Source organism: Henckelia pumila, chromosome 3 (assembly GCF_033568475.1).
Source record: "Henckelia pumila isolate YLH828 chromosome 3, ASM3356847v2, whole genome shotgun sequence".
NCBI lineage: Eukaryota > Viridiplantae > Streptophyta > Magnoliopsida > Lamiales > Gesneriaceae > Henckelia > Henckelia pumila.
Window position 1 is genome coordinate 61,818,067 of NC_133122.1, and position 27,168 is coordinate 61,845,234.

The window sequence follows — 27,168 nt, forward strand, 5'->3', positions numbered from 1 at the left end:
TGGACTTGGTGAAGGCAGTATGCATGAACTAGCCATTGAGACTAGATGGAGAGCAGCCAAACTGATTTGAGTCAAGGTGGAGATTGTAATACAAAGTGCCTCAAATAACTTTGGGCCTTGAGAGGTTCTTAGTTTCAATTCCTTGTGGGCCTTAGTAATGGATTGTGCAAGCCCATTTAGAAAGATAAAGTCATTAAGGGATAAATAAGGGAAGTGATCAGAAGTCGAGGCTAACGGATAACAATCTCAACGGTAAAACTCAAGGATCGATTACAGTTGAAGAACTCCAAGAACTCGAAGATAGAGAAGGCAAATTGAAGCCAATAGAAATATCATAGAGGAAGAAGAAATCTCAGGATAGTAATCGGTTTACTCATTTGTATTCTATTTTAGAATCATTGGTGTATGTTTACTGTGTAAAAACTTGAGGGGGATTGTTCTTGATTACTCAATAAAATCGGTGGTTTGCTCTCCTGTGGATGTAGGTCTGTAAAGACTGAACCACGTAAATCTTCTTCTGTTTGTGTTGTTAAAGTTTGGTGATTGATTTAATTACTTGGTTGAATTGATTGGTGATCGATTTAATTGGGTGGATTGAATAGTGTTGAATTGTGTTCTGTAATCTGAGATTAATCAAAGTATATTGTTCTGGGTGATTCGATATTGGGAATTTTTTCTTCATTTCATAACACTTGCAGCCGCTATTTTTTGGTGCGCACTAAGTAAATATTGGATTTGACATAGTAGCTTACAAACTACGATAATCAGATAAATTATACTAGACAAGTCATGTACGACAGACTAGTCCAAGAAGGTATTGATAGGAAGAATCAAACTCTGATTTCTGGTCACGTGTTCCCTCCACTATTTCAATGTTTTTCCACCATTATGATTTAATTTTTTTAATTTAATTATTTTTTTTCTTTTCATCTCAATTTTTTTATTTAATATATAATACAATCATTTTAATTGAAATATAATTTTATTATAAAAATAAATTATTTAGCATGTGTTGCATGCAACAAGCTGCTAGTTTCAAATTTTATTAAAATTGTTTCTCTCCACTATCTCTATCTCTATTTTTTTAATTTAATTATTTCTATTTAATATATAATATGATCATTTTATTTTATTTTTATTGCTATAAATTTATTAGATTTTTTTTAATTGAAATTAAGTATAAAAAAAATTTTCGTCACACACATCGTGCGTGCAAATATGCTAGTATATATTAAGCAAGAAGGTCTTAGAAAAACTACTTGATCTCTTGGTATGGTATCCTAATTTTGAAATTTCAATTTTTTTAAAAAAATAAAGAGTGGAAAATAACTAATATAATTCATTATGTTTTAGCTAGCGTATTTGCACATACATGTTGTGTGTGACAAATGTTTTTTTATTATTAAAATTAATTTTGAAAAAAAAACTAATAAATTTATGTGTACAAAAATTGAATGTTTTTTTGGGTTAAAATATTAATCATAAGGAGTAGTTAAAACATAATGAATTATATTAGTTATTTCTCGCTCTTTTTTTCAAATAATTTGAAATTTCAAAATTAGGATATCATACCACGAAACCAATTAGTTTTTCTAAAATCTTCTTACTTAATATATATATATATATATGTATATATATATATATATTTGTACGTGGATTTTCAGTTGAGGAGGCAAGATTCCACGAGACAAGGCCAAATTTTTGGAGTGGATGTGTGATTTGAATAAGTGCAGCCAACATATATATAATGATCGCTTTTGTAAAATTTAGGTTCCATATAAGATCCAGTGTTATCGTGTAATATGAGTGACAATATTGAGAGATAAGACATCACTAGTCGATATTGTTGTTGGACTTGTGGTATACATTATAATCATGTTGATTTTATTCTTTAGTGATAATAGTCAAAATAGTCACCTAAATTTTTATTAATTGATTTGGTCCTTTTTTGATTGAGTATTGTTGATGTGATGTCACTTTTCACGTCATTTCAATATTTTTCGAGAAAAATAAGTTTTTTGGTCCATTAACTTATCTATCTTTTGGTTTTGGTCCATTAATTTTTTCAATGTGGGTTTTGGTACACTAACTTTGCATTTTCGGTGTTTTTTGGTTCAACTGCATACGTGTCAACTTCTGATTGGTCCAAAATGATGACGTGGACCAATCAAAAGCTGACATGTATGCAGTTAGACCAAAAAACACTAAAAAATGTAAAGTTAGTGTACCAAAACCCATATCGAAAAAGTTAATAGACCAAAACCCAAAGGAGGTAAAATTACTTGACCTAAAAACTTATTTTTCCTATTTTTCGACCTAACGACGTCACTTCAGAAAACAAGAACTCTCAAACAATAAGCTAACTTACAAAATCAAACCCAAATTTGAGTACTTATAAAAACAAAACTCAAAATAGAAAAACTTAGATAACAATTTTGACTCCTTCTCCGTATTAATTTTGTTGGACATTTTCCCTTGTTTTTACTCCAATGCTCTCTTTGCTAATTAGGTTATTTGGCAATTGATTAAATCTTGGCCTTGGGGTTGCAGGCTTCTTTCTACTATAGACAGTCGTTAATTCGTCAATATTTTCAACTTTATTAATTAATCATAAATATCAGAAATTACATCGCATTATTCCGAGTATTTGTTGGAAATAAGAGTTAATTGGAAACATTTCAAAATTTGTCTCTGATAATTTTTTAACATATTTATTTTCATTTATATATAATTAAGAACAATGATGAACTTTCACTAACTGGCAGGCGCGGACCCATGTAGGGTTTAGGGGGGCATGGGCCCCTTTCAAATTTTAAAAAAAATTATTAGTGTTTATTTATATTAATTTTTTAATAAAATAAAATATGGTACATGTTAATTTTAAATAATATTGAGGTATTATATTTTAAAAAAAATATGTTTAATAACTTATCAAATAATTGTATAATGAATTATTATGAATTGATTATAATGTTTTAACTTTTCTGGATGTTTTTTAGTTGATATAAAATGCACATTCATGATTGTTTTATGAATTGTATCCAATAACGGAGCCATATTTTTATCTCTATCCAAACTAAAATTTTCTAAGCTCTATTTTTTTTATGTGTTGAGCTTTTATCTTTTTAATTTAAAAATTGTTCACGGGGATATTGACAAAGTTGACTAAATTTCATGTATAAAAAATAGAAAAAAAAAATTAGGTCGCCCAAACGACCACCCGGACGGAACAACACATAGTTTCGTCCATAATTGTGCCCCCTGACCAAATTTTCTGGGTCCGTCCCTGCTAACTGGTGGTACTAGGGTTGGGTACGGTACGGTATACCGTACCGAACTACGATACCGTATACCGTACCGTACCATACCGATATGAAGAAATTCATACCGGTACCATACCGAAAATTCGGTATGCCGAATTTTTGGTATGGAGAATTTTTATACCGGATACCGTACCGAAAATAAAAAAAATTCGGTATACCGACAAAGTTCGGAATACTGAAAAAATTTTCGGTATACCGAGTTTTTTTTCGGTATACCGTGAAATTTTTTTAAAAAAAAAAATCAATATTCGGTATATCGAAATAAAAAATTCTATATACCGATACCGATACCGATACCGTACCGAAATTTTCGATATACCGATTTTTCGTTATATTCGGTAAATTTTTCGATACAATATGACGATATTTTCGGCATTCAGTATTTTTTCTCAGCCCTAGGTGTTACAAGTTGTAAAGAAACCAAGAAAGTCCAAAGAAGAATTGGAGAGTTGGGGAATTAATTATGCTTAAAGCTGGTACGTCATGGCCATGCAGAACCATATGCTCACTTTTTATTTTTAAAACACAAAACCAAAACCAAAACCAAAACCAAAACCAAAAGAAACAAAAAATTCAATAATTATTATACAATTTTTTTTGTCTTTCTATATTTTATTATTTATGTATCAAGTAGATATCACTTATCAGGACTGTTGATATATTGATTTGATATCGCTAATTGTCTAATTCAATAATTTGTTAAAAATCGATCGAGTACTTGAAATATAATAATAAGAAAACAAAGCAAATATCTGAAAACATATTTTCTCAACACAATCTTTTCAAAAAAAACGAATCCAAATATTACCATAACGTTCTATGCACCCAAAAAAATCACGGTAGCTAGTTTTCCATGAAAAAAGTATTTTTTTTTAAGGGATGAAAAAGTATTTATCAACAATTGACAGCACATTTTTTTTTTGCCCTCATTTAATAAACTAATATATATAATCGTATATTCACTTGCATAATTTGAGTATACTGGGCACGCGTATCAAAATAAATTGTGTTTAATTAAACTAAACTAAAAGGTGGCAGAAGTCTTCAACCGTACTATACTTTAGTACGTACGTAATATATATAAATTCATGAAATTTTTATTTATTTATTAATTATTTAATTAAATTATTTGGGATGTGGACATAGAATCAAAGAACATCATCCATCTAATTACCCTTTGTCCCATTAGTAGAAAGCCAAAACTTTTAGAGGGATTTGGTTCCAATTGAAAGGAAAACACCAAGAAAAAGGTGAGCTCCAAAAGTTGAGAATCAATAAAACTGGAAAAATTTAGGATGGTGAAATTATTCATATTTTAATTTTTGTACGTATATAATATATAAAATCATATTAGTTTAATATTAGAAAAACTAAAGTCGAGGGTTCTTTTTTTAAAAATCTTAATTTTCAAATGTTATAATCTTATAGTATTATTATAGTAGATAGCCTTTAATTAAACAACTTTCAATTAATTGGTGAAAACATTGAGATGAAATTACGATTACATTTTAACTTAATTCTAAAAAAAACCAAAATTATTAGACAAACTAGTCATTTTATATGGTCACCTCTTTTTTTTAGCCACTAGATTTTATCTTATTTGCCAAAATAACACTCCCTATCTTTGTTTTTATTTTAAAATTTTTAGATTAGATAGTTATCACTCTTAAAACTTTTGAATATCTAATTCATTAGGGCATCCACAGTAGTAAGATCTCATCGTGAGCTTTTTCATGTTTTTCACTCCGCCACGGTTTTTTTTCAATTCAAATATATCAATTATCAATTTATAAATGCAATGATGTATTTTTTATATTAATTACTTAATTTTCATAAAAATATAATTTTATTAATTAAAAATTATAAAACTTTTAGATTTTTATTACTGGATGTATTTTATCATAGATCTATACACACAATTTAAAAAAATTAAAAAACACAAAAACAAATGAAAATAACCGTTATAATAAAAATAAGAAAAAATATTTTAAAAAAAGAAGTAGAACCGTCAAAACAAAAATAAATCTGTATATATATATATATAACAGTAATATGTATATATAATATATATTTAAATAATAAAAAAATAATTTAAAACAAACAAATGTATGCCATGACTCAGATAATTGAGAGTTGAAAGTTTTTTTTAAAAAAAAAACTTAGAATTGAAGTTGCATGAAAAATTGAAAATCAGTAGATTTGATAACAATCAAAATATATAGTTTGACAAGATATATATTAAAATTTAAAATCCAAATCTATTAAATCCTTCCACATGATTAATCAAAAAAACTTATTCAAAGAATTGAAAAACTAATAAGTTTTCTTGCCATGATATTACACTAATATTCCGTGCTTAATTAATATTATATCAAAAGTTATAGTTGATGTGCAAAATATTATACAACTCAAATCTTTTGAATTTGATAATAATTTTATAAAAACTATATTTCGAATAAGAAAAATTATTGTTTCCCAACGCATATTTATTGTAAAGTTATTTCTTAATGAATAGACTATGTCTATGGTTCGATTCGGAAAGTTCGGTCTTATCCCATGGTCATGGGGTACGTGTAGACATGTGATTGGCCAATTTATGTGGGCCCCACATCAATTGACGTGAGCCCCACATCAATGGACCACTCACATGCTGCCACCTACCCCATGGGGTAGGATCGAACACATGGGCATTATCCCATGGGGTAGGTGGAACTCTTTCATTGGTTCAAATCATGGGGGTCCTACAATAATCATGTGGGGCCCGCATAATTTGACCAATCACATGCTTCAACATATCACATGGGGTAGAACGAAATTTTCCCTAAAAATAATAATAATAATATCAGCAAAGGCAACATATATAAAGAAAGATATTCGAGTCCAGTAGCTTTTGCAAAGTTTCGAGCACTTACCTTTATTATTCCTTTGGTCACTTTCAATTTGCCATTATTAGTGATTGGATTATGAATTTATAATTTATTGGCACAGAAAGAAAGACAAAGGAAAAAAAGTTCGAAAGGGGAAAAAAACGAAATATATATATATATATATATATGCAACATCAAAATATGTTAACTTATTTCAATTTTTTTTTGCTAATATGTTAGGTTGAACTCTACAGAATCTAATATTAGTAATAATTTAACATACAGTACATTTGGAGCCATGAAAATTATGAATCAGATTCTGCCACGTGTCCGTGTGTTAAGGTCGTCGCCAATGGAGAAATGTCGTGTCTATGTCGAGGGTTTTTCTTGATTCTTCTGTTTTTTTTTGACCAAATTCTTGTTTTTTCCACTTAATTTGTTTCTTCTCCTTTCTCGCGATTTCCCCCTCTTGCATTTAAAGATGCATTTTTTTGTCGCAATTATTTGTTTTTATTTTTGTTTTTGTGTGCCAATACTTTTGTAAATGCACCTAGAAAATAGCAACTTTCGGTGGCATTTCTGGCTAATTTGCATTTAAATTATAATCATATGGATGGTTACAGGTAATAAATGAATATTGATTGTTAACTGCATTTTAAGTTAACTATGGATGGATTTATTTCTAACAATTATAGAATTATTCGAACAATTGAGTCAGCACAATCCATTTGGAATATATAGTTATATACCTCTATTTTTCCTTAAATAGTTCAAATTTTTTTGTCAAAAATGATATAAATGTCTCATAATTAAAACTAATGTTCCTGCATTTTCTATTTTTAAGAAATTACTCATATCTTATAATTACTAAATCTGTTTATGATATTTGTTTAATGGGAAGGAAAAAAAAATTGGTTTAACTTGGTTGGAAAATTTTGGAATCAAATACTTTTAAATCCAACACTTAAATCTATCATGCATTTTGAGAACACATATATTAATTAACCTTAAATGATTTTAAGTTATCATTAAATTAATTCCTTTGAAATTTATCTCTTCAATCATTTTCCCCAACTCCAATATTTAATTAACTTCATCAAATGTAACCTTAAAAATTATAATTTTCTCCAACAAATTAATTAAGATCCACCTATATTATTATTTATACTTTGAATTAATTATTCGGGAAATTAAAGGGAAAAAAATTAAGAAAATATAATTCCGAGTTTGTGTCTCAATTTAAATTTCCAAAAAAGAATAACTTTGAACTAGTGTATTGAACAATCAACAAGAAAAAGAAATAAAAAAGGGTAACGAAAATAGCCAATTATAGATAAGGTGGGAACATTCAGCCAGTGAGGTTTTTGCAAACTTTATTGGGAGAGAGACAAGCAACATCATATATTAAATTTATAATAATAAATTTTTTTTGTGTGTGTAATTTTTTTTTTATTGGTCTCATGTGGAAAAGCAATAAGCTGGATTTTGCATTGACACAAAATCTATACCCATTAAATCATGGATCCAATCAAATCCATCACAAGAAATTTGTGTCGGATCAATATTTGAACTTTACGTCGTACTCATCATTATGCATGTTAACATACTTTATGCTTTTTAATTATTATAAAAAAAAATTAAACTAAACTATAGGTTTCATTCAAAAATATTGTCACTATAATATATAACAGTCCATCAAGAAAATCATTATTATAGTATTTGGCAAACAAAGTATTCTATTTCACTATCTAATATTATATTTAAATGTGAGATAGGTTTTGTTTAGTTGACTGGAACTCGACACTTGTTGAACTTCGATTGAAATAAACTCGGTTGTGATGTTGTTGAATCAATTATATATTATGGATAACCATATAAACTAGAGCTTAATTAGAAGTAATCTATTAAGGTTTTGGGTTGTTTTTATTTCATTGCGATATTATGTGTTGAAACATTAGATATGTCGTCGATATTACAATGAAAAAGATGTATGACTAAAAGTATTAGGAGAAAAATATACTCATGACTTATTGCTCCAAGATCAAAATTTGACGAATACAAGATTGATTCTAAACTAACTCATAGGATGGTTTCCTGAAAATTTTCTGAGAATTTGCAAGAGATAAAACACCAATAGATCGACTACATATACTAGCTATAAGTTGGGAGAACAAATTAAATGTGTGAAGCTAGCTGCAATATATATATACTATTTGAGTTTTAGTATGTTGATTGTTGAACAAGTAACGTCAGCAACGATGTGAATATCAGTTGATGTGATGTTCCTCTATTGAATGTACATGATGTGTGTCGCCTCAATGGTGCTCACGTAAGAATACTCACCATATAAAAAATTTATAATATTAATTTGATTCCGCCCACAGACGTACTTATTATCTGTACAGAATAAGAGATGGATGGTGTGAGGTATGAATGATTCTTTTATGGCAAATGTAAATAAAGTGATTTTGTCCTCCCAATCATGCATCCATGGTGGCCTTCCTTAGCTTCCTTCTTAAGCCATTTTCATCTAATCACTCTTTTATGCTATACCTATCTGTAAATTGCTCTACCCAAATTTATATTCTGCCCAAGTATGAAACCTTATCTTATAAATTAAATTTCCCTTTCAGCACCAACTTTGTGGTATTACAAGACACAGCGGTAAAAAAACATGAAAATAAAATAGCATATATAACATGTGACAAGTTCATGCACGTAAAAAAAATGTTTGGTATATTTAATTCACCTACACACATGTTATATTATACAAAACAATGTAATCTTTGAACATAAATAATTTCAACGTTTTACGATTAAAATATGCGCAAATATCGGACGTAACGATTAGAATATGTGTAAATATCGGACGTAAAAAACTTCTTTGACTTGACGACATGATCTCTCGTTACCCTTGAATCTTCAAAGGGGGTAGAAATTCAGTTTATGAACAAGTAAAAAAGGTCTTTTTAGTGGTGACGTAGGGAGAGAGGGTCCCATTTAACACTACACTACTCCTGAAGCCTTGGGTTCTTCCTACAAATACCCAACGCTCCCACTCTTCCATTTGCATTCAACCAAATTAAACACCAAAGCTCATCTTCATTCTTTACATCCTCTCTGTTTTTTGTTCCAAATTATTTCGAACTCGATCGAGCAGCCATCGATCCTTCTTGTGTGTTACTTCTTGCTTGATAAAGGTAAGAATCTCATATATATACTTGCTCCCTATAGAATAGAAAATGCGAATAGATCATGCATGGCATCAAAATATATCTAGCTTGATGTTTATATGTATGTATGGCTCTTAATTGAACTGTTTCTTGCAGATAAATCAAGTGTTATTTGCTTTATCTTCCCTTGTGAAGATATGTCAATGAAACAGGGAATTGTCACGATTCTTGGCTCGGATTGTGAGAAAAACAGAGCAGCCTCCATCAGAAGAACTCTATCAGCTGATATGTCTTCCAAGAAATGGCTGGAGCAAAATGGCTTCTTCTCCCCGGTGATAAAAAAGATCGCTTCTTCCGAAGATGCGGTCCCTGATCTTACCCCGGATCATGATTCTTCGTCGTTTTCATCTGAAGGTGAAGAAGAATGTGAAAGGATTAAGAATAACAATCCGGGACAAGACGATGTTTGGCGGATGATCCAGTCTCAGAAAGAGGCGCAGAAACCACCAAAATTGGATGTTAATTGGGGTACAATTCTTACTCAAAAGAGTGAAAATTCAGTATGCAATCTGCTGCCACCACCTTATGTACACCCACTCGTGAAAAGATCAGCAAGTTGTATGAGTGACAAGAGTCTTGAGATTTGCACAGAGAGTCTGGGATCAGAGACAGGGTCCGATGGGTTCTCGACGTGCCTGAATTCAGAAGTTTTGGGCGATAATGGAGACGAGGATAAGGAAGAGAGTGCAAGGGTAGGAAAAGAATGTACCAGGGAGCCGAATCCCTTCGAGGATCTTCATGTTGTGAAGTATAAAAGTTGCCCCTCTCGACCTATTCCGCCGCCACTCTCGTCCATTTCTGATGGCGACGGTGTTTCACTCCACATTCGTTCCCACCGAAAAAACGGTAGGCTGGTTCTTGAAGCTTTTGCTGTTCCTCCAAGAAAGTATTTCCACGCTCAACGTGGAGATGGAAGGCTTGTATTGAGTTTGATAAATTCTCCTACTTCACAGCTCGAAAATGAAGTGGAGGGAAACAAAGTTGATGAGTTCGAAAAAGTTTTTGATAACATGGAAGAAGTTAGTGAAAGTATGGAGGAAGAGCCGGAAATTTTCGAGGAACAGAACTCAAAATCATTACCAAATCAAATGATGAAAAAGCTAATGGGGTTGAGCACCAAGAATCCAACTTGGCCTCCTCACAAGCTCAACCAAGTAGTCGATTTCCCAGGAGAAATTCCGGCGAAAAAGGATGTCTCACTTCCACCACTTCCACGCATGCCTCAGCTCATCTCACCGCAGCCGCTGCTGCCACCGCCATCTGCTGCCACCTCGTTCAAGGCTTACGACTGCTTCTGGCGTAGCAAGACAACCGCTGCTGGCCGTTTCACTAATCCGAAGATCCCCACAACCCCACAAGCTGCATCCTTCAAAAACAGTAAGATTGATGCAGCAAAGGCATTTGATCGATATCAAGAAATGGCACCACACATGAAAGGACACAAAATAGAGTACTTTGTTCCTTATTTCAGGGGCTGCAACAAGGAGCCGAGAAGATCTCTACCGTTAAGGGAGGCCCAATGGATTGCCACATCCTGATAATTAATAACTACTTACTAAACAGCTTAATGTGTTGTTCAATCCATTAATATTATTTCTCTTCACATATTAATGACAACCCTTTATGCAAAACCACATGTCTAGAAGGATTTGTGCAGCCTAAATAAATAGAAAACTTTTTTAGGAACAGTGTTACCTAATTTCCTCATTTTACCAATGTGTCAGCTTCTGTTTCTGTTAGTTATTTACAATTACAACAATAATATGAGCAGCACCATGTTTGACTTTTCTGTACTCTTCATTATAGTGGAACTCACTTTTCCTTTTGCATCAGCCTTTTTTCCTATTTCCCACCAACGAGATTGTGGTATTGGTCATTTTATGTCCATGTGATCATCATGACCTTGGGGACACAATATCCAAGATTCTTGATTTGCTGGGGACCCTTTGGATCCAGGTTTCATTAGAGACTTGGTACGGATAGATGCTCCCCTTTTTTCCTTCTTCCTCATGTAGCCTCCAAAGATCATCAGCTTGCACTCTTTCTAAGCAATGGCACACTAAAAGATTTGATTAGCCAAGGGATTAGGAGGGGGTTGGATGATCTAGCGCATTTTAGAGTACTGTTTACCTTTTTGTTTCAACTGAGAGGGGCAATGAAGGCACTTGATTCTATTCAAACGCACTTACTGATACTTTGGATCAAGGATATTTCTTACCAGTGTGATTTTGTTGACCCAAAATGAGCTTGCTAGGAAGCAACGATTTGGGTAAAACATGACTTGGACGGATAGTTTTGATTTGGAATGACGGATTTGAGTTGGGGACGGATTTCAAATGACATATCTTACTATACTATATTATTAAAAAAGAACACCACTTATTAACCGAATTAAAATTAATTTGGTCAAGCCTAAGACGAAATATCTAAAATACCCTTAAAAAAACAAAATCTCTATCTCTATCTATGTCTCAATCTCTATCTCTATCTATATTTTAAACTTCATTTGTCCATGATTTTCTCTATTTGTGTGCCTTGATTTTGTTTTTAAATTTAAATTAATTTGAAACAAAAATACAATATATATATATTTATACACAATAAATAATATTTATATTTTAATCACATACGCAACGCGTGTGCAGATGCGACTAATATTTATAACTTGATATCGATATATATGGCGTGGTCCAACTGTCCAAGCAAGTTAAGGAATTTGAAATACATAATCTCAAATCTATTTATCCAAGTTTACCGAGATTAAAATCCCGTGATTTTTTAATTTCGGGACTGTATATTGACCTCACATGATCATGCAACATATACTTGAAAAGAGGGAGATATTGAAAATCAAAGAAGTGGAAGCTCACCCGGGCTTTAGCCCGGGTGGGCCCGAATTTTTTTTAAAATTTTGTATATAAATTTTTTAAATAATTTTGGTTTAATTTGTTTGTAATCCGGGTAATTCAATTCAAAATATTAAAGGATACGAGAGATTAGAATTTTAGCGCGGATAGACTAAAATTTCTGGGTCCGCCATCTGTTATCAACGCTAAGCAAAAAAATAATCATCTACAACAAACGTGTTACAGCATTGGCCAATATTCTCAATAGAGTTTTTTAAAATTAGAAAAAAAAAATAAGAAAAAAACTTTCAAGAACATTAATGCTAGAATAAAAAAAAATATCAAAATTTTAAATTGAACAAACGCTTAAATATTCTTCTCACGACAGGAAACAAAATACATGAAAAAGACCAATAAATGGACAAATGCCCCGTTGCGATTGAAGTGTACTCCATTACTTGAGCCGAGGCCTGTTTACGGGCCTGAGTTGTGATTTTGTTTGATTGTTAAAAAGCCCAACAATTGTTGGATTTATAAATGTAACAGAAGCCATGGTACACTCTTTGAAGTCAAGGATTTATTTGGGATTTAGTGGGATTTGGAATTATAAATACTTTTTACTATTTGGTAAAATGAGATTTCGAAACGGGATTGATATTTGATGGGATTTCATGATATTTCATTTAACTGAATGAAATTCTTATGAAATTGGTCAGATTTCGTGGCATTTCATAGGATTTGAGTTTAAAAAACAATTTTTTTTCCAAAAAATTATATTATATTAATTACTCGTAAATTTCAAGTCTTCTTTGTAAATTTTACAAAATACCATTTATTAAAAAAATTATATCATCAATTCACGTTATTATATTTTAATTTTTTATCAAACACCAAAATGAAATTCCAATCCATGAATTTGAAATCCAATTTCAATTCTAATTCCAATTCCAATTCCAATTCCAATTTCAATTCCAAATCAAATTTCAAATTTCATTTTTTAGACATCCAAACACAAAAGATTGGGCTGTTTTTTTTTTTTTTTTATGATAATAACATTTTTTAATTCGTAAATTCGACGTTAACATATAATTCAATTCAACATAGATGTGAAGATATCAAACCCTACGAACATAGGGCATCAAGCATATCTTTATTTGGGTTTTACTTTTAAGGAAAAGGTTTAATTAATTTCAATTTCTCAAATCACAAGTCCAAATTATTGATATTGTAGAGTCAAACCAAATCAGAGAATTCGTGGGGATTAGTTAGGTTGTCAAAATAAACATGACAGTACCAGCTATAATTTAACTATTATATATATATATATATATATATATATATATATATATATATTATTACAGTAGGAAGCCTTTAATTAACTAAGTTCTAATTAATTATGAAGTTTGTGATGATATTACGATTATATCCTAATTTAATTTCCAACAAAACTAAAATTATTAGAAAAATTAGTCATTTTATATGATCTCCTCTTTTTTTAGTCATTAGATTTTATTTTATCTACCAAAATGATATTTCGTTATCTTTATTTGTATTTTTAGATTAGACAGTTATCACTCTTAAACTTTTTAATATCTAATTTATCATGTGACTTCTAAAAATAACATGAAAATCAATTAACATAAAAAAATTTTATGTATATGCACGCGATCATGCTGGTATATATTGAAATGTTTACCAAGGTTTATTGAAATGTGATGATATTACAATCAAATATGTTTTTCATTTTACATAAGTCCCTCATTAACTAGTCATTCATAATATTAATTAAATAACTATTTTGTAAATTTACCAAGGCTTATTTATACCTCCCATTCAATTACTTCCATCATTTCCGAACATTGAAATTTAAAAGTTTGTTCTTGAAAAAATATATTTGTGTGTGTGTCATGCTTTTGAATCGATGGTATTCAAGTAACTGATAATTTAGGGTGCTGTGAAATTGACCATTTAATTGTTTTTTGTAATAATAGAATTCCACACACGAAAAATGAAAGAAATAAGTTTCTTATCGAAACACCAAGCATATCAACACGTAATATGACAACTTGGTTGGATATTATAACATAAATTCTCTTCTAAGAAAATTATGTTATATAACTTGGAATTAAGCAATGAAAACGATCACGAATGTGCCAAGTGATGGTTATGTTTGCGTTTGTATGTGTATGAGTGTATCCATCGGATGATGCTATGGCTTAACGATTATCGGATCAGGAGTCGAATTATACCATCTCCGCATATCTTTTCGACCCTTGGATGCACCATAGTGGGGGACCTTTAACATAGCTTATGCCATGAATTTGCATCCGTTGACAAATGATAACTTCGAATTAATGCTATGCACAACCTCACCAATTCATATATTATTAATTCTACGGTCTTGACTGATTATGTGATCTTATTTTTAAATACTTGGCCTTCCTTCCTTCTGCCGAACTCAAATTTCATTCAAAGTCGAATAAGTCTTGTCAACGTTTTGTTTCACGATACTGATAAGGTATATATGAGGCTTATGTATGTACATGAACAAAATACTACTATTTTGCTTGCTTTGTACTTGGATTGTTCCATATTTTTTAGACACACAAATAATATACATACATACATACATGTGTGTGATCATCAAAGGACAAAGCAAAGGATTTCGCAGGTTTGCGTTAGCTAAAAGTAGAGGGGGATTATACAAAAGGGAAACAAATGGGTCAAAAGATGTTGATGCCTTAACTAGTTAATAATATAATAATAATAAAAAAAATTATAAATGCATCTATGCATATCTTCTAAAGAAAGGCAAGAGGAATGCCTTTTCTTGATTCTCTATTATGCTCTAAGCCAAGAATAGTTCAATCTCAAACACGAAGACCCATCCATATATTCAAATTCATACATATGTACAAAAATAACAACAAAAAAGAGGACCAAAAGTCCTAATCACAATTTAACCACCCTGATTTTTTGGGTGAATAAGCCAAAAACTCAACCACCACAAGATTACATTTTGAGAACATCACTTTGACTACTAATTCATTGCTTAAGTTGGACTCCTTCGGGTTACCTTAGGTTGAGGGCACCTTATTTTTAACAGCCAGTCAAAATCCTAATCCCATATTGGCACACCAACCTTGCAAAAGCCTCAAAAGTTTTCCTCTGTGTTTTCTACTTCTGCAAGAGCAATTATAAATTACAAGGTCAGAATACATCTAGTATATTTTCATGACGATCGAATGCAAGTGACATACCACACATTCTTTGAAAAAATAAACTTCAAGGTCATGCACGTTACGCAACTCAAATCAAGGCCTGTATACCAAAACACAGCCCCAAGGTGAATTTGGTTGGTCGCAAGAGATGACACACATTTAGTTGATAAGTTTTGCTTTGCTTTAGCTTTTAGTTTAGGTTATCCCAATTTTTTAAATAAGGCAACTTATAAAGTCATAGTACACCAAGGGATTACTTTTGCATATTTTATAATTGATGTTTGGATTATCAAAATCTAATCTTGGTAAAGAAACTAGGATAATCCACCTAAAGCTCCAAGGAGCATATTGTAAGAAAAGGAAATTTAACTAATCTCCAACTACAGGTTCTTAAAGAGATATCTAGAAGAACTTGACCAAGAAAAAAATATTAAATAAAACCGGTGATCTAATATCCAATAGTGACTTCTAACCCAACCCAAAACCAAACCTCAATAAAGGGTAATTTGGTCACTTCAGTCGTAAGGTTTTCAACGTGCCCATGAATTTTGCAGCAAGAAAATACATCGGATCCTTCATCTGAATTGAAACAAGCATTTCCACAAAATTTGAGCTGAAAAAAATATCACCATTGGATTCTTCTATCAAAATCATCCCACCAAAAAGCCACAATCCAACAAGAAAAATTATTACTGAATGAAATTGTTCATCACGCAATCCACTAATCCAAGAAAGCCACTAACCTAACTGCTAACTCATCCAAGAAAATACTGAATCAATAAACATAACAAACAGCATTTAAAACCAAAGATATGCACAAAAAGCAACCATCTTTACTCACCAGAGGCAAAGATCAGTCCTTGAAAATAACAGAATCTGCCATTTGCATCAAAGGATTCAAGCAATCAGGAGAAAATTTTCGCGCAAACATGTATGAATAACTCGAATTCGATTCTCTGAGCGTGTGAATCAGTCCAGGGGACACTTCAGGAGGATGGTAAGTATGGGGATGCCCATCCACACTTTCAGTCCAATTCACCCTCGTTAATGTATAATGACTACACCGATTTGGATCCTGCATCGATAACATAGTAGGGAAATAATGCTCCTCCGGATAACAAGAATGAACATTCAAACAGGGCAACTTAAACTTCCTCCACAACTTCCTATCCTTAATCACCATCAAAGCGTGTTTTCTCGTGAGCACAAAAAACTGTGAGCCCACTCGGAATTCATCAAAATGCACTTCAGGGAGCATCACATTATTTCCCCGGGCATTATACCTATCCCATAAAGTGGTCTCATTATCCAGAATCTCTATGTAGCTAGAAAACTCCAAATCCCTGGACAACCTACCTAGATCAAACAGAAAATCGTAAAAATAATTGAACGAGTGGAGGGGGATGCAATGCTGCGAGATTAGCGCGAAGTACGCGTTAGAAGGGTCGTCGAGCATCGCAGTGGCGAGGAGGCGGCGCTCGGCGGAGATGAGTGTAGGGGAAGATCTCTGAGTTCTCTTAGAAGGGATAACTTTTTCCTTAAAAACACCGGTCAACGGACTGATTTTCACAAAGGGGTCGGCGTGGATGTATATATTATACTGTTTACGAGTAACATTAGCGAAGAAACGTTCCCAAAGTGGGGCAAAATGGAGATCAGAGTTTGTCAGGAAGAGAAAGGCGATTTTGGGGCGGCGGAGGGTGGAAGAGAGATGGGATTTGGCTGAGGGGAGCCGGGTGTGCCGGCGGGAGAAGTTAGCAGAATCCATGGCTATAACTTTGTGAAACAAGGACAAATCATCAAGCTCATCAGGAAGGGAGATAGAGATTTGTCGTGGAGGCAAGAATCGAGGGGCCAAGAAGAAGAACAGAATGGGCAAAGAGAGAAGGAGAATCAGGGTTGGAATTAAGGGGGAAGAGGGTGGGGAAACCATGGATTAGGGCGATTCTTCTGCTGTTTTCGGGGTTGATTGATCGGAAAAATTCCTGGGTTTTACCGCGTAAGGGTTCCGGATTGCATTCCGGCGGATATTGTATCGCAGACGGCGGAGATCGGCGGCGGAAGGCGGGATTTAGGGTTGTACGAGGGAGTGGAGCAATGGGGAAGGAGAGGCGAGTATGATTGTTGAAGAAATTTGATATATAAATAAATATAACGGAGAGATGATGATGCTTTTTTGTTGAGAAGTGTCACTATATATTTTTTCAATTACTTATTACTTATTTTCAATATTAAAAAAACATGATACATTATTAATTAGTTTTAAAATATAAATTCGGGAAAAAAAAACTAAAATATCAAATTTATTATTCATAAGATTTTCTTGAAAAATATCATTTTTTATGAAAAACACAGAGAGATCAATATGGTTATTTTACAGATATGGAAAATAATAAAATAAAAATAGAAAGTCATCTGATATATTTGGATAGAGAAAATATTATTTTTATAAGAAAGAAAAAATGAAGACAAACTAATTTAGTTTGGAGCAGGAAGTATATAGGTTTCATGCAGAAAATGTGATTAGAGGATGATTTGTTGAGGCCAAATACAGCAACACAGATTTCATGACAATTCCAGTACTCTTACCTTTTTGAAAAGTAAGATCCTAAGAACCAAATATTTTTCCATTTCAAATATAAAGCAACATTTTATGAGCTAAAATATATCGTCACATTTAGTAAATATTAAGATTAATTAATTTTGTAGTTATTGTATATTGTTGAAATATACCAAAAGTAATCTTATAACTTAGTTTGATTTGGATTTTCATCATCGGATTTGTATAAAATGTTTTCTAAATTTAAGAAATATTTAAATTTCATGATCTAAAATCATATTATATTTGTCAATTCTCATTAATGTGGTTGTTATGTAAGATTTCTCCTCCCCATTTATATATTTAAAAAAATGGTATTGTACTTAAGTATTTTTATACGAGACATCACCATAGCATGATCAATAACATAACTATAGTAATTTTATAGTATTGACAAATCATGTATTTTTATTCACGTTTGAATGTTCGTATTTTATGAAGCCAAAGCTTCCAGCAAGATCTGCACGAGCACATGATTTATTAATAAATTGATATTTTGTGTGTAATGATAACACATTAACTACATTCGAATAATAATAACATAGATCACCCAATCAACAATAATTTCACACGCATGACACAATACAAGACGTGGTAGATACCATCCACATAATACGTGATTATTATCAATTTTTTTTTAATTGGTCAAAATTTGATTAAACTTCACCAAATTGTTTTCTTTTCGCATACTTGATTAATATATATTTTCGTTGAGGCAGAATTGATACCAAATATGTCGGTGATATCAATTTATTCCGCGAAAATCCAACTAAACACGGGAGAAGAAAAAAAAAAACAATTATTCTTCTAAGGCCAATAATTTGACTAATCAATGAGTAAAAATTAGAAAACGTTTTATGTGATTGTTCACTAACTAAACGTCCACACCTGCATTTGGTACCATAAAAAAAATATGAAATAGCAGTAGCAAAATATTCATTGAAATATAAAATAATATTGAAGATCCAAAGTAGATCAATGGAGGTAAATGAAAAAATTGTATAGATAATATAATGATGATGATAACAAATAACACAAGACCACAATGTCCTTACATTTGTACTCAATACAATGACACAAAATTACAGACTTTGAGTGCAAACACTATTATCACCATAGAATGAGAATCCCACAACAAATCTCATGTCTGAAAACTACTTCCACAACATAAAAATGACACAATAAATACATAGTTTAAGTCGCAACAAGCGACTCCTCAACTTACCACAGTTTTCCGGTCTTGACTCACAGACGACATAACAAAGTAACACACGTACATGTTGCCGTATACTGTCATGGCAATCTCGATTAAAGATTCGGATATAAAGGACGAAACCATCAAGACTATGATAATTTCCACAACACAATCTTAGTTTTGGACCCGTCATTCATGTTGCCGCAATAAGAAACATACATCTCATGCAAGTCGGTGAGATATTTACGAATGATGAGGAAAGCATTTAGTGACAGAACCTAGTTGCGCGCATGCATCGTTTATGAACAGAAGAATATAATTGGTGCCAGATAAGTCGCAAAGCCCATGCTGTTTTTCAGAATCTAATGATCATCCTGAGGACTATGATTCGAGGGCTTTACATCAATAGCACTCGATTTGGTTCCGCCCTTCACAGGCTTGGGGGCAACAGGAGACTTTTTAACAACAGTTTTACTCAATTGCTTGGTCGGTCGAGCCACGTTACCTGCAACTGGTATGAGTTTCAAATTAACTTTTTGAAGAACATATGATTGTGGATGTTCGGCATGATAAGAATCTAGTGTTGACTTTAGTGTAGGTTAGATTTATGAAATAAATATAACATGGATTCCAACAAAAGTATGGTAACAAGTAGAGGAGAGATCTCTGTGAAGAGGATCATGAAGTTGGCTTTGCCACAATAGGAGTGCTACACTCATCCAGAAAGGAACATTATCATATAAAGACAACAGCATAACCGAAACCAAGGTAGAAGACACAAACACACGCATAGAGAGAGAAACTGACCAGCAGCAGGCAAAGAAAGTCGCTTGTTTCCTTGTTTTTTGTTGAGGCTAGATCGCTCTTTAGGATTGCTCTGTGACCTCAAACCAACATTGGATCTTGAGGAAGCTTCCTCAACCACATCCTCAAGAACTGCCTTACATGACTTACTGGAAGAAAAAAGAACTTGTTTTTGCAGCGTGCTAGCTGGCTTGTTTGGTGAAGAACTACAGCCATTAGAATGAGAAGCCTTCTTGTCATGCAAGAAATTTGAATTATTGCTTAAACGAGTGCCAGGTTTCCCATTTCCCATATCTGACATGGGTTTCTTGTTAGAGGAATTTAACCGAGTAGTGAGCACATTTTTTGCATCAGCTGAATCATCGTCACTATTATTCCCTCCATCTTTAATATTAATATTTAAGAACCGATTCTCCCATGGCCGAACTGCCATCCATCTTTCCAACCAATTCCAGCTCCAGTTGTTTTTATCTGGTTCAAAACCAGCAGATGCTGCTTGCTGTCTTGAACTTGCCTGCCACTGCATAAGGTATTCTATATGAGAAACTTAGACGAATGATACACATACTTCCTCAAAATAATTATTTGCCCTAAACTGGTTGTGCCATATCAGAAAGCAAAATTCTTAAGGTCTTTAAGATCCATGTTAAGTTCCTCTTTCACTTTTCTAACAACCATATCTTCGTATATTTTGGTTTACAAACTATTCAAATCAATCCCTTTTACAGTTTTTAGCCATTAATTTTCCACCAAATCCTAGAAGTCGCATCAAACCAACATACAAAAGAGTTGCTGACTTGCTGTTTAATATACCAGATCCCACCAATTCCGTGAAATATAGAAGTTATTTGATGCAATAATCTTTACACCAATTTCAAATTCTTTATTCTTTTAAGCATATGCAACAACATAATTTTACAAACCATGAGAAGCTCTATATTTAGATTAAAAAAGACAAATATGATCGCATCCACTTGTCTACTATAAACTCGATCTAGATTCTAGGTCCAACCTCACTGGTTCACTTTGAGGCAACCAGCACAATACCATATTAATTATGCTTCATCAATAGTCAATCTTTTACTTGTAGGCCAAAACTGTATATGAACAGGAATTGACAGACATGAAGCAGTACTATCATTTGATACACATGAAGAAGCAAGACTCTAAGTTGAATATTTTATTTACCATCAGCTGCAAAAAGCAGTACACTTAAGGCAAGTAAAAGAAAGGCCAAATCATGATACGACTAGAGATATTACAGCACATACCTGATTAGCTAAAGCATATGCCATCGCTCTTTCACGCTTAGCAGCTGCCTCCTTCCTTTTCAACAATTTGGCCTGAATTTCTTGAACAGATCCAGCCCCGTCACACCATCCGTCCTGGGTTAACCATTGTCATGATATCAGAGGCAGTGCACAGCACCGGACAAGAGCGAATATAATAACACTAGTACCGATGCTCGCATCACTTGATTGCATCAAATCAAGTAATATATCAGCCATACTAAAAAACGAGTAAGACCACGACCAAAATAGAACGATAATGGTTCTAGTAACAATATGTCAGCAACAACTTGTTGCTTTCTCCTAGGTACAAAATTAATTTCACCAGAAGAATGTGTATGTCTTATCTCAGCAAATGGAGTAAGCACCGGGATAATCCAAATTTATGAATGGATAGTGCTTGACAACAAATATATAAAGCTAGATTAATGGTTGTGTGAAACTTTCATGGGCTCTCACATATCGCCATACAATACAAGAACGGATTTCTGAGTGGATTTGATCATAGACAAGCATGATGATACGAAAGAAAACTTGCACCACTCCGAAAAAGTTTGTCTTTGACTGTTGAAGAGAACCCGATATATTTCATGGTACTCGAATGAATTTTTTTTGTACCTATATCTTACATTACAGAATTGAAGAAGATTAGAACTATGTGCTCACATTCTTTCAAGCTCCTCACTATGCATTAAATGCATACGAAAATGTAATGCATGAATGATCAACTTATCAAGTTCGGAATTAGCACCCAAATATTGAAAATCATTAGTTATTAATATAGCCTAAAATATTTCACTAGTAATAGGAATTTGGCCAACTAAAAACTCAGCCCTAGGTCATTCCCTGTTCATATACACTTGACTTTTGGAACACCCATGACATAACAATAATCAAATGTAGTGATATCATTGTTTCACATAAATATTTCATTTCCATAGGTTGCTTACTTCAATTTCCTTGACACGGGCATCATGTTCGAGTTGTTGTTGTAGTTTCTGTTGTGCAGACTGACTCTCTAATGCCATTCGGACACGCCTTGCACGAACACGAGCCTGAACTCTTACTAAAGCTTGCATACAACGGAGTGTGATAGCAGCTTGCTTTCTGACAGCATGACCCCTGACAAGAGCTTGAAGTCTCACCAATCCTTTTAAAGCACGTAAAGCTCGTTTAGCCTGATAAAAAAAGCATTCATACAATAAAATACATGAATAACGAGCAAGAACCCTTCCTATAATGTCCCCCTACAGAAAACTAACATGGAATGAGTGGATATGCATATGATAATCATCTATAATATGCTATCACAATTCACAACAAAAAATATATTGAACATTGAAGGCACCATTAAATATAATTTAACTTTTTAAACTTGAAAGGCACCACTGTACAGAAATTTTTTATTTAAACAAATTATACAAATATAAAGCACAGCTATTTTTTGTGAAAATTTAACAAAAGTATGAAGCATTCTAAACTTATAATAATATTGAAATATGATTGAAGATTAATAGTGGCGACAACCCTTGCGTTTGAAAACAACAAAAGTTTGCAATTTCAGGAAGTATCCATAGTCCATGAAATCTAGTGCATGAATCAATTTAATACCAGGAACCCTCTAAAGGATGTTTGGATGCAAATAGCTGCCCATTCTTCTCTCTCATTCTGTCGAAGTTGAGCTGCATGTTGAACCTGAAGGGAATTAGACGCAGAGCTGGTTGAATCAGAAATTGATTGGAGGTTGGCTCCTTCAACATCCACAGCAATAGTTTGGTCCAACTCATCTACATGTATATTGTTATCAATCTCAACCGACTGCTTTCTTCGGTGCGAAATCCTGCCCGTGCTCCCTGATTTCTGTGTTTAAAAATTAGAGACAACCTTTTTAATGCTTATTCCATCAAATAATATTTGGAACAAGATAGAGAGGTATCCATCACGTGAACAATCAAAGGAGTTCTAAGAGCTCAGATTGACAAATTCCACTGATTACAGGTCATGTAATAATCAGATATCCACAAGTCTTCAAGAAAGTATGGCAGTTTGCACCAGTAACCACCACCAAATATTAAGAGTATACATCTAAATAGAAGTGTAGCACTAAATGGACATTCCGAACAATGATTGGTGTAAGCCACCAAAAGAGTGAAAAAGTGGAAACAGAAATGATTTAGTGGATTTTGTGCTGGAGAGCAGGTAGTTTTGGAATGTCTAAGAAAATGAGAACGATGAAAGGAGAAAATGCAACATCAATTAAGTCAAACTACTAAATTGATACTACTCCCACCATGCTCTATAGATACCTGGAATAAACATTTACGAATTCCCTACAAAAGAGCATGAGAAAGGAGAGGAATAAGAGGTCAACAAGTATATATACAAGGAAATGCCACCTACACTGTCATCCTTCTCTGAAGCTGGCGATTTATCGGATCTCCTTAAGCCTAGTAAAGCCTTAACCCATTTTTTTGAGACACCCATTTCAGTCACACCTGCCACACAAATACAAATATCGAGTATAGATTAGAGTTACCATCCGGTGTTCTTTGCACTAGAAAAGGTTGTTTTTTTATTTTAAAAAAATCAACATGGACAGGCAATGCATTCAACAAACAAGTAAAGGTAAGTTTGCGCTCATTGCTTACTTAGTTACCAACAAAACCTGACATTCCAGGCCAGAGAATTACGAGCTATAAAATAACTAAACAAATACAATTAGCCACAGAAGGAAGTAGAAAGATTCCCATATAATCATTAATATCTTTCCATTTACTAACAGGTTATCTTCACATTAGTCACCATAGAAAGCAGAAGCATAAAACAGCCCCCTTAAAAAGAGATATCTGCTCAAATAAATATGATAGTAAGGTTAATCAGCTTGCACATACAGAAACGAGACAAAAAGGATGTGGGAAAAGCAACCTTCGTGAAGATTAAAAGACAAACAAGAAGGATAAGAGCTGACCAACGGTGTATGTATATCATTATATCCAAACCCTAGCAAAATCAAATACCAAATATAAATTCCATTCCAGAACAAAAAAAAAAAAGCGACACATCATCTTCTAATTCGACGTTTTTCTACCATCAGCCTAAATTGTCGCAATGTAGGAAATAAAAACGATAATGGCACTCCAATTTGCAAACACAAAAACAACTGCATTTTCCACTAGGTACAAGCTAACCTTTGAATTATAGTCGAATACAACTGACAGCATCAAATTCTGGGAATTTCAAAATCTACCATTTCGAAATCTCTAATACATTCACCAGAAAGAAAAATCTATAATCCACACGTCTACAAGTCTGATTCGTATCATCTCGCGATTAAAAAGTATGAATATCAAGGAGAATTGGACGGATCTGAAATCAAGTCACGGAAACGGTGGAATTATCGGGCTCCGGCAACGGTGGAAGGCAGGGGGAAACAGCTACAGAGAGTGTACTGTGCACCCTTTTTTGTCAATCATTGCCAGAGAATTTGGGCCGGGCTTCACAATTTTGATTCCCTTGGTTGGATGCCTTACAGATTTTATGTTATTTTATTATAATATAATTAAACAATAAAAAAATTCAGCTACTGCATCCTTTGGGAAATTGGGTGAATTTATGATATATTTTAGCAATTTTTTAAAGATCTTTTAAGAAATATTTCTCTCTTTTTCGTTAATAACATTTATTTAAACTAGTTTTATCGTTTGACTGATATAATAGTAATTTTTATTCATATAATTATAATAATTATTATTATAATTAATAATTAGATATTATAATAATAAAAACTGTATTGTAATAATAACATTATAATAATAATTACGATAACAGTAATAATCCAGTAATATCAATAATAGTAATTATTTATATAATTACTTTTATAATCAATATAATAATTAATATTTATTTATTATTTAGTAACAAAATTTATAATATAACAATGATTTCAATAATATGTATTTACTTACGACCATTAATAACTATTGTTATTTAAATAAAAATATTAGTCTTAATCATAATTATATTAGTTGCAATAAATTTATATTAAAATAATATTAATAATAAATATTATTCTGATAATACTATTAATTGGAGATTAACCAATAACCAATTTATATATTGTTGAGGGTATATTTGAAATATTATAACATATAAAGATAATTTGGTCTTAAAATAGATTCAAATAAGATATTAAAAAAAAGTTTGGGAATCCAAAAAGTTTAAAAATAATTTATTTTGACATTTATAACAGTTTTTTAAAAAAATTTATCAAATACAATTTGAGATGTTAAAAGCTTTAAAATAACTTATAAAATGTTTGAAAGAGTTTTTAAGTTTTCTTAAACACCCTCAAAGCCATTACGTAAGTTACTTATCAAACACAATACTAAATAAAATAATTTATTTATTTCGAGGTCTAAACTAAACTACAATTAACAAAGAATTAATGACTCAAATGTTTTTAGAAAAAAAAAATGAAATTATCATTATAATAAATCAAATACATGATTTTACCAGTTATGGTTTTTGGGTTCGGATTCAACCGGATTTGCTTAAAATGGTTTTGAGTTTATTTTCAAGCAACTTGCTTTTGATTCAATATTGTCAATTGTCATATAATTGGGTATAATTCATTGTGGATTGAACTAGCATACAATTCCAAATTAATCGGATACTATGATATACCGATAGTATTTCTCTATTTATTTTAATAGAGTTAAATAATATGAATATTTTACATTTTATGGAAGTTGACATATGTATGGATGATTCAATGACTAACATTTAACCATATTATATTATAAATGATAAATACTCCAAGTACAACATAAATCATTATTTGTGCTAGTATTTATCATTCCTTTCTATTTTGCAATTTTTGTAACTATATTAAGTGTTAAGGTCACCATTCTAATAAATTTTATACACTTTCAAACTGTAACTACTGGGAACAATCTATATTTTGTCGAGAAATTTAAATGCAAAACTTGCACCGCTGCCTATGATCACGAAACATATTTATTATCTAAAATAAAATAAGAGGATTGTTGAAAAGTTACCTCAATCTCTGCAGTGACTTATTTATCTCCCATACGGCATCTCATCAATTTTACACCTAAGATCCATCGCTTCAAATCAGCAATTTAAAATGTTTTAAGCAACAATAAAAACACAAAAATAAATAAGCAAAAAAAATGTAAACTGTTATAAAAATAAACAAACAACATCAACAAAAAGATGTCACCTAAATTACAAAATTTTGTGAAATACTTGACAGCATAAATAAACAACATCGAACGAAATGAAATGCAAAACAAAGAATCGAAATCAAATAAAGCCTAAAGAACAAACGGAAAAAACATACCTCGTTTCAAGCCATCGGGGAAAAAAAAAATCGAAGCAACGAACAAAATTAAATTTTTTTTAAAAAAAAGTCAACCGATGGAATCACAAGTAACAGATTCAAATTTATGAAAAATGATTTGCAAAGTGGATGAGGAAACAAAGGGGTGAATGAAGAAGAAAGGGTGTCGCGGAATTTTATTGCCTCCACGAATTAAACTATTGACGTAGGCTCTTTCTTTCTAACAAACAGATTCTATTAAGTGATAAGTCAACCATTTGACCTCATCAGGTTTGCACGTTTGCAGATACACTTACCAGTGGGTCAAACAAAATTTGTTTAATCCTAAGTATTTAAATTCTGATTCTCAATTAATTAGTAAAAATTACTGATTCAAAAACTTTAAATTATATTATCATTAAAAACAAAACAGAATCTACCGATTAAAGA

The 27,168-nt window shown here is 32.1% G+C and overlaps 3 protein-coding genes across 6 annotated transcripts; 1 reads left to right on the forward strand and 2 right to left on the reverse strand.

The window, feature by feature from the left end:
* The first annotated feature begins 9,277 nt into the window (after positions 1–9,277).
* Positions 9,278–11,249, forward strand: LOC140892311 (protein FAF-like, chloroplastic). The gene is made up of 2 exons (XM_073301160.1): positions 9,278–9,390; positions 9,520–11,249. Exon 2 carries the CDS (start codon positions 9,561–9,563, stop codon positions 10,959–10,961), a length of 1,401 nt encoding a protein of 466 aa, XP_073157261.1. The 5' UTR covers positions 9,278–9,390; positions 9,520–9,560; the 3' UTR covers positions 10,962–11,249.
* A 3,893-nt stretch (positions 11,250–15,142) lies between these two features.
* Positions 15,143–17,648, reverse strand: LOC140890836 (glycosyltransferase BC10-like). The gene is made up of 2 exons (XM_073298952.1): positions 16,332–17,648; positions 15,143–15,452 (listed from the first exon to the last, which is right to left on the reverse strand). Exon 1 carries the CDS (start codon positions 17,421–17,423, stop codon positions 16,344–16,346), a length of 1,080 nt encoding a protein of 359 aa, XP_073155053.1. The 5' UTR covers positions 17,424–17,648; the 3' UTR covers positions 15,143–15,452; positions 16,332–16,343.
* Positions 17,649–19,078: 1,430 nt separating this feature from the next.
* On the reverse strand, positions 19,079–26,913 carry LOC140890425 (protein IQ-DOMAIN 5). Of its 4 annotated transcripts, none has more exons than XM_073298192.1 (8): positions 26,740–26,913; positions 26,435–26,490; positions 23,778–23,872; positions 22,989–23,237; positions 22,328–22,555; positions 21,360–21,473; positions 20,092–20,608; positions 19,079–19,795 (listed from the first exon to the last, which is right to left on the reverse strand). In XM_073298192.1, the coding sequence occupies exons 3-8, from the start codon at positions 23,859–23,861 to the stop codon at positions 19,647–19,649; spliced, it is 1,341 nt and encodes a 446-aa protein (XP_073154293.1). In that variant the 5' UTR covers positions 23,862–23,872; positions 26,435–26,490; positions 26,740–26,913; the 3' UTR covers positions 19,079–19,646. The 4 variants fall into 4 exon arrangements, with proteins under 4 accessions (XP_073154293.1, XP_073154294.1, XP_073154295.1 ...); XM_073298193.1 differs by having other exon boundaries at positions 26,435–26,503; XM_073298194.1 differs by lacking the exons at positions 26,435–26,490; positions 26,740–26,913 and adding an exon at positions 24,566–24,873 and having other exon boundaries at positions 19,079–19,789.
* Positions 26,914–27,168: the final 255 nt, after the last annotated feature.

What these genes read in the sequence shown, in the direction of transcription:
- LOC140892311 (XM_073301160.1), top strand. Translation starts at nt 9,561, where the DNA reads ATGTCAATGAAACAGGGAATTGTCACGATTCTTGGCTCGGATTGTGAG.
- LOC140890836 (XM_073298952.1), bottom strand. Translation starts at nt 17,423, where the DNA reads ATGGTTTCCCCACCCTCTTCCCCCTTAATTCCAACCCTGATTCTCCTT.
- LOC140890425 (XM_073298192.1), bottom strand. Translation starts at nt 23,861, where the DNA reads ATGGGTGTCTCAAAAAAATGGGTTAAGGCTTTACTAGGCTTAAGGAGA. An exon ending in CTTCAGAGAAGGATGACAGT is followed by an intron (nt 23,238 to 23,777) that starts GTAGGTGGCATT and finishes TTTTAAACACAG; the next exon opens with AAATCAGGGAGCACGGGCAG. An exon ending in CATATGCTTTAGCTAATCAG is followed by an intron (nt 20,609 to 21,359) that starts GTATGTGCTGTA and finishes TACCTTATGCAG; the next exon opens with TGGCAGGCAAGTTCAAGACA.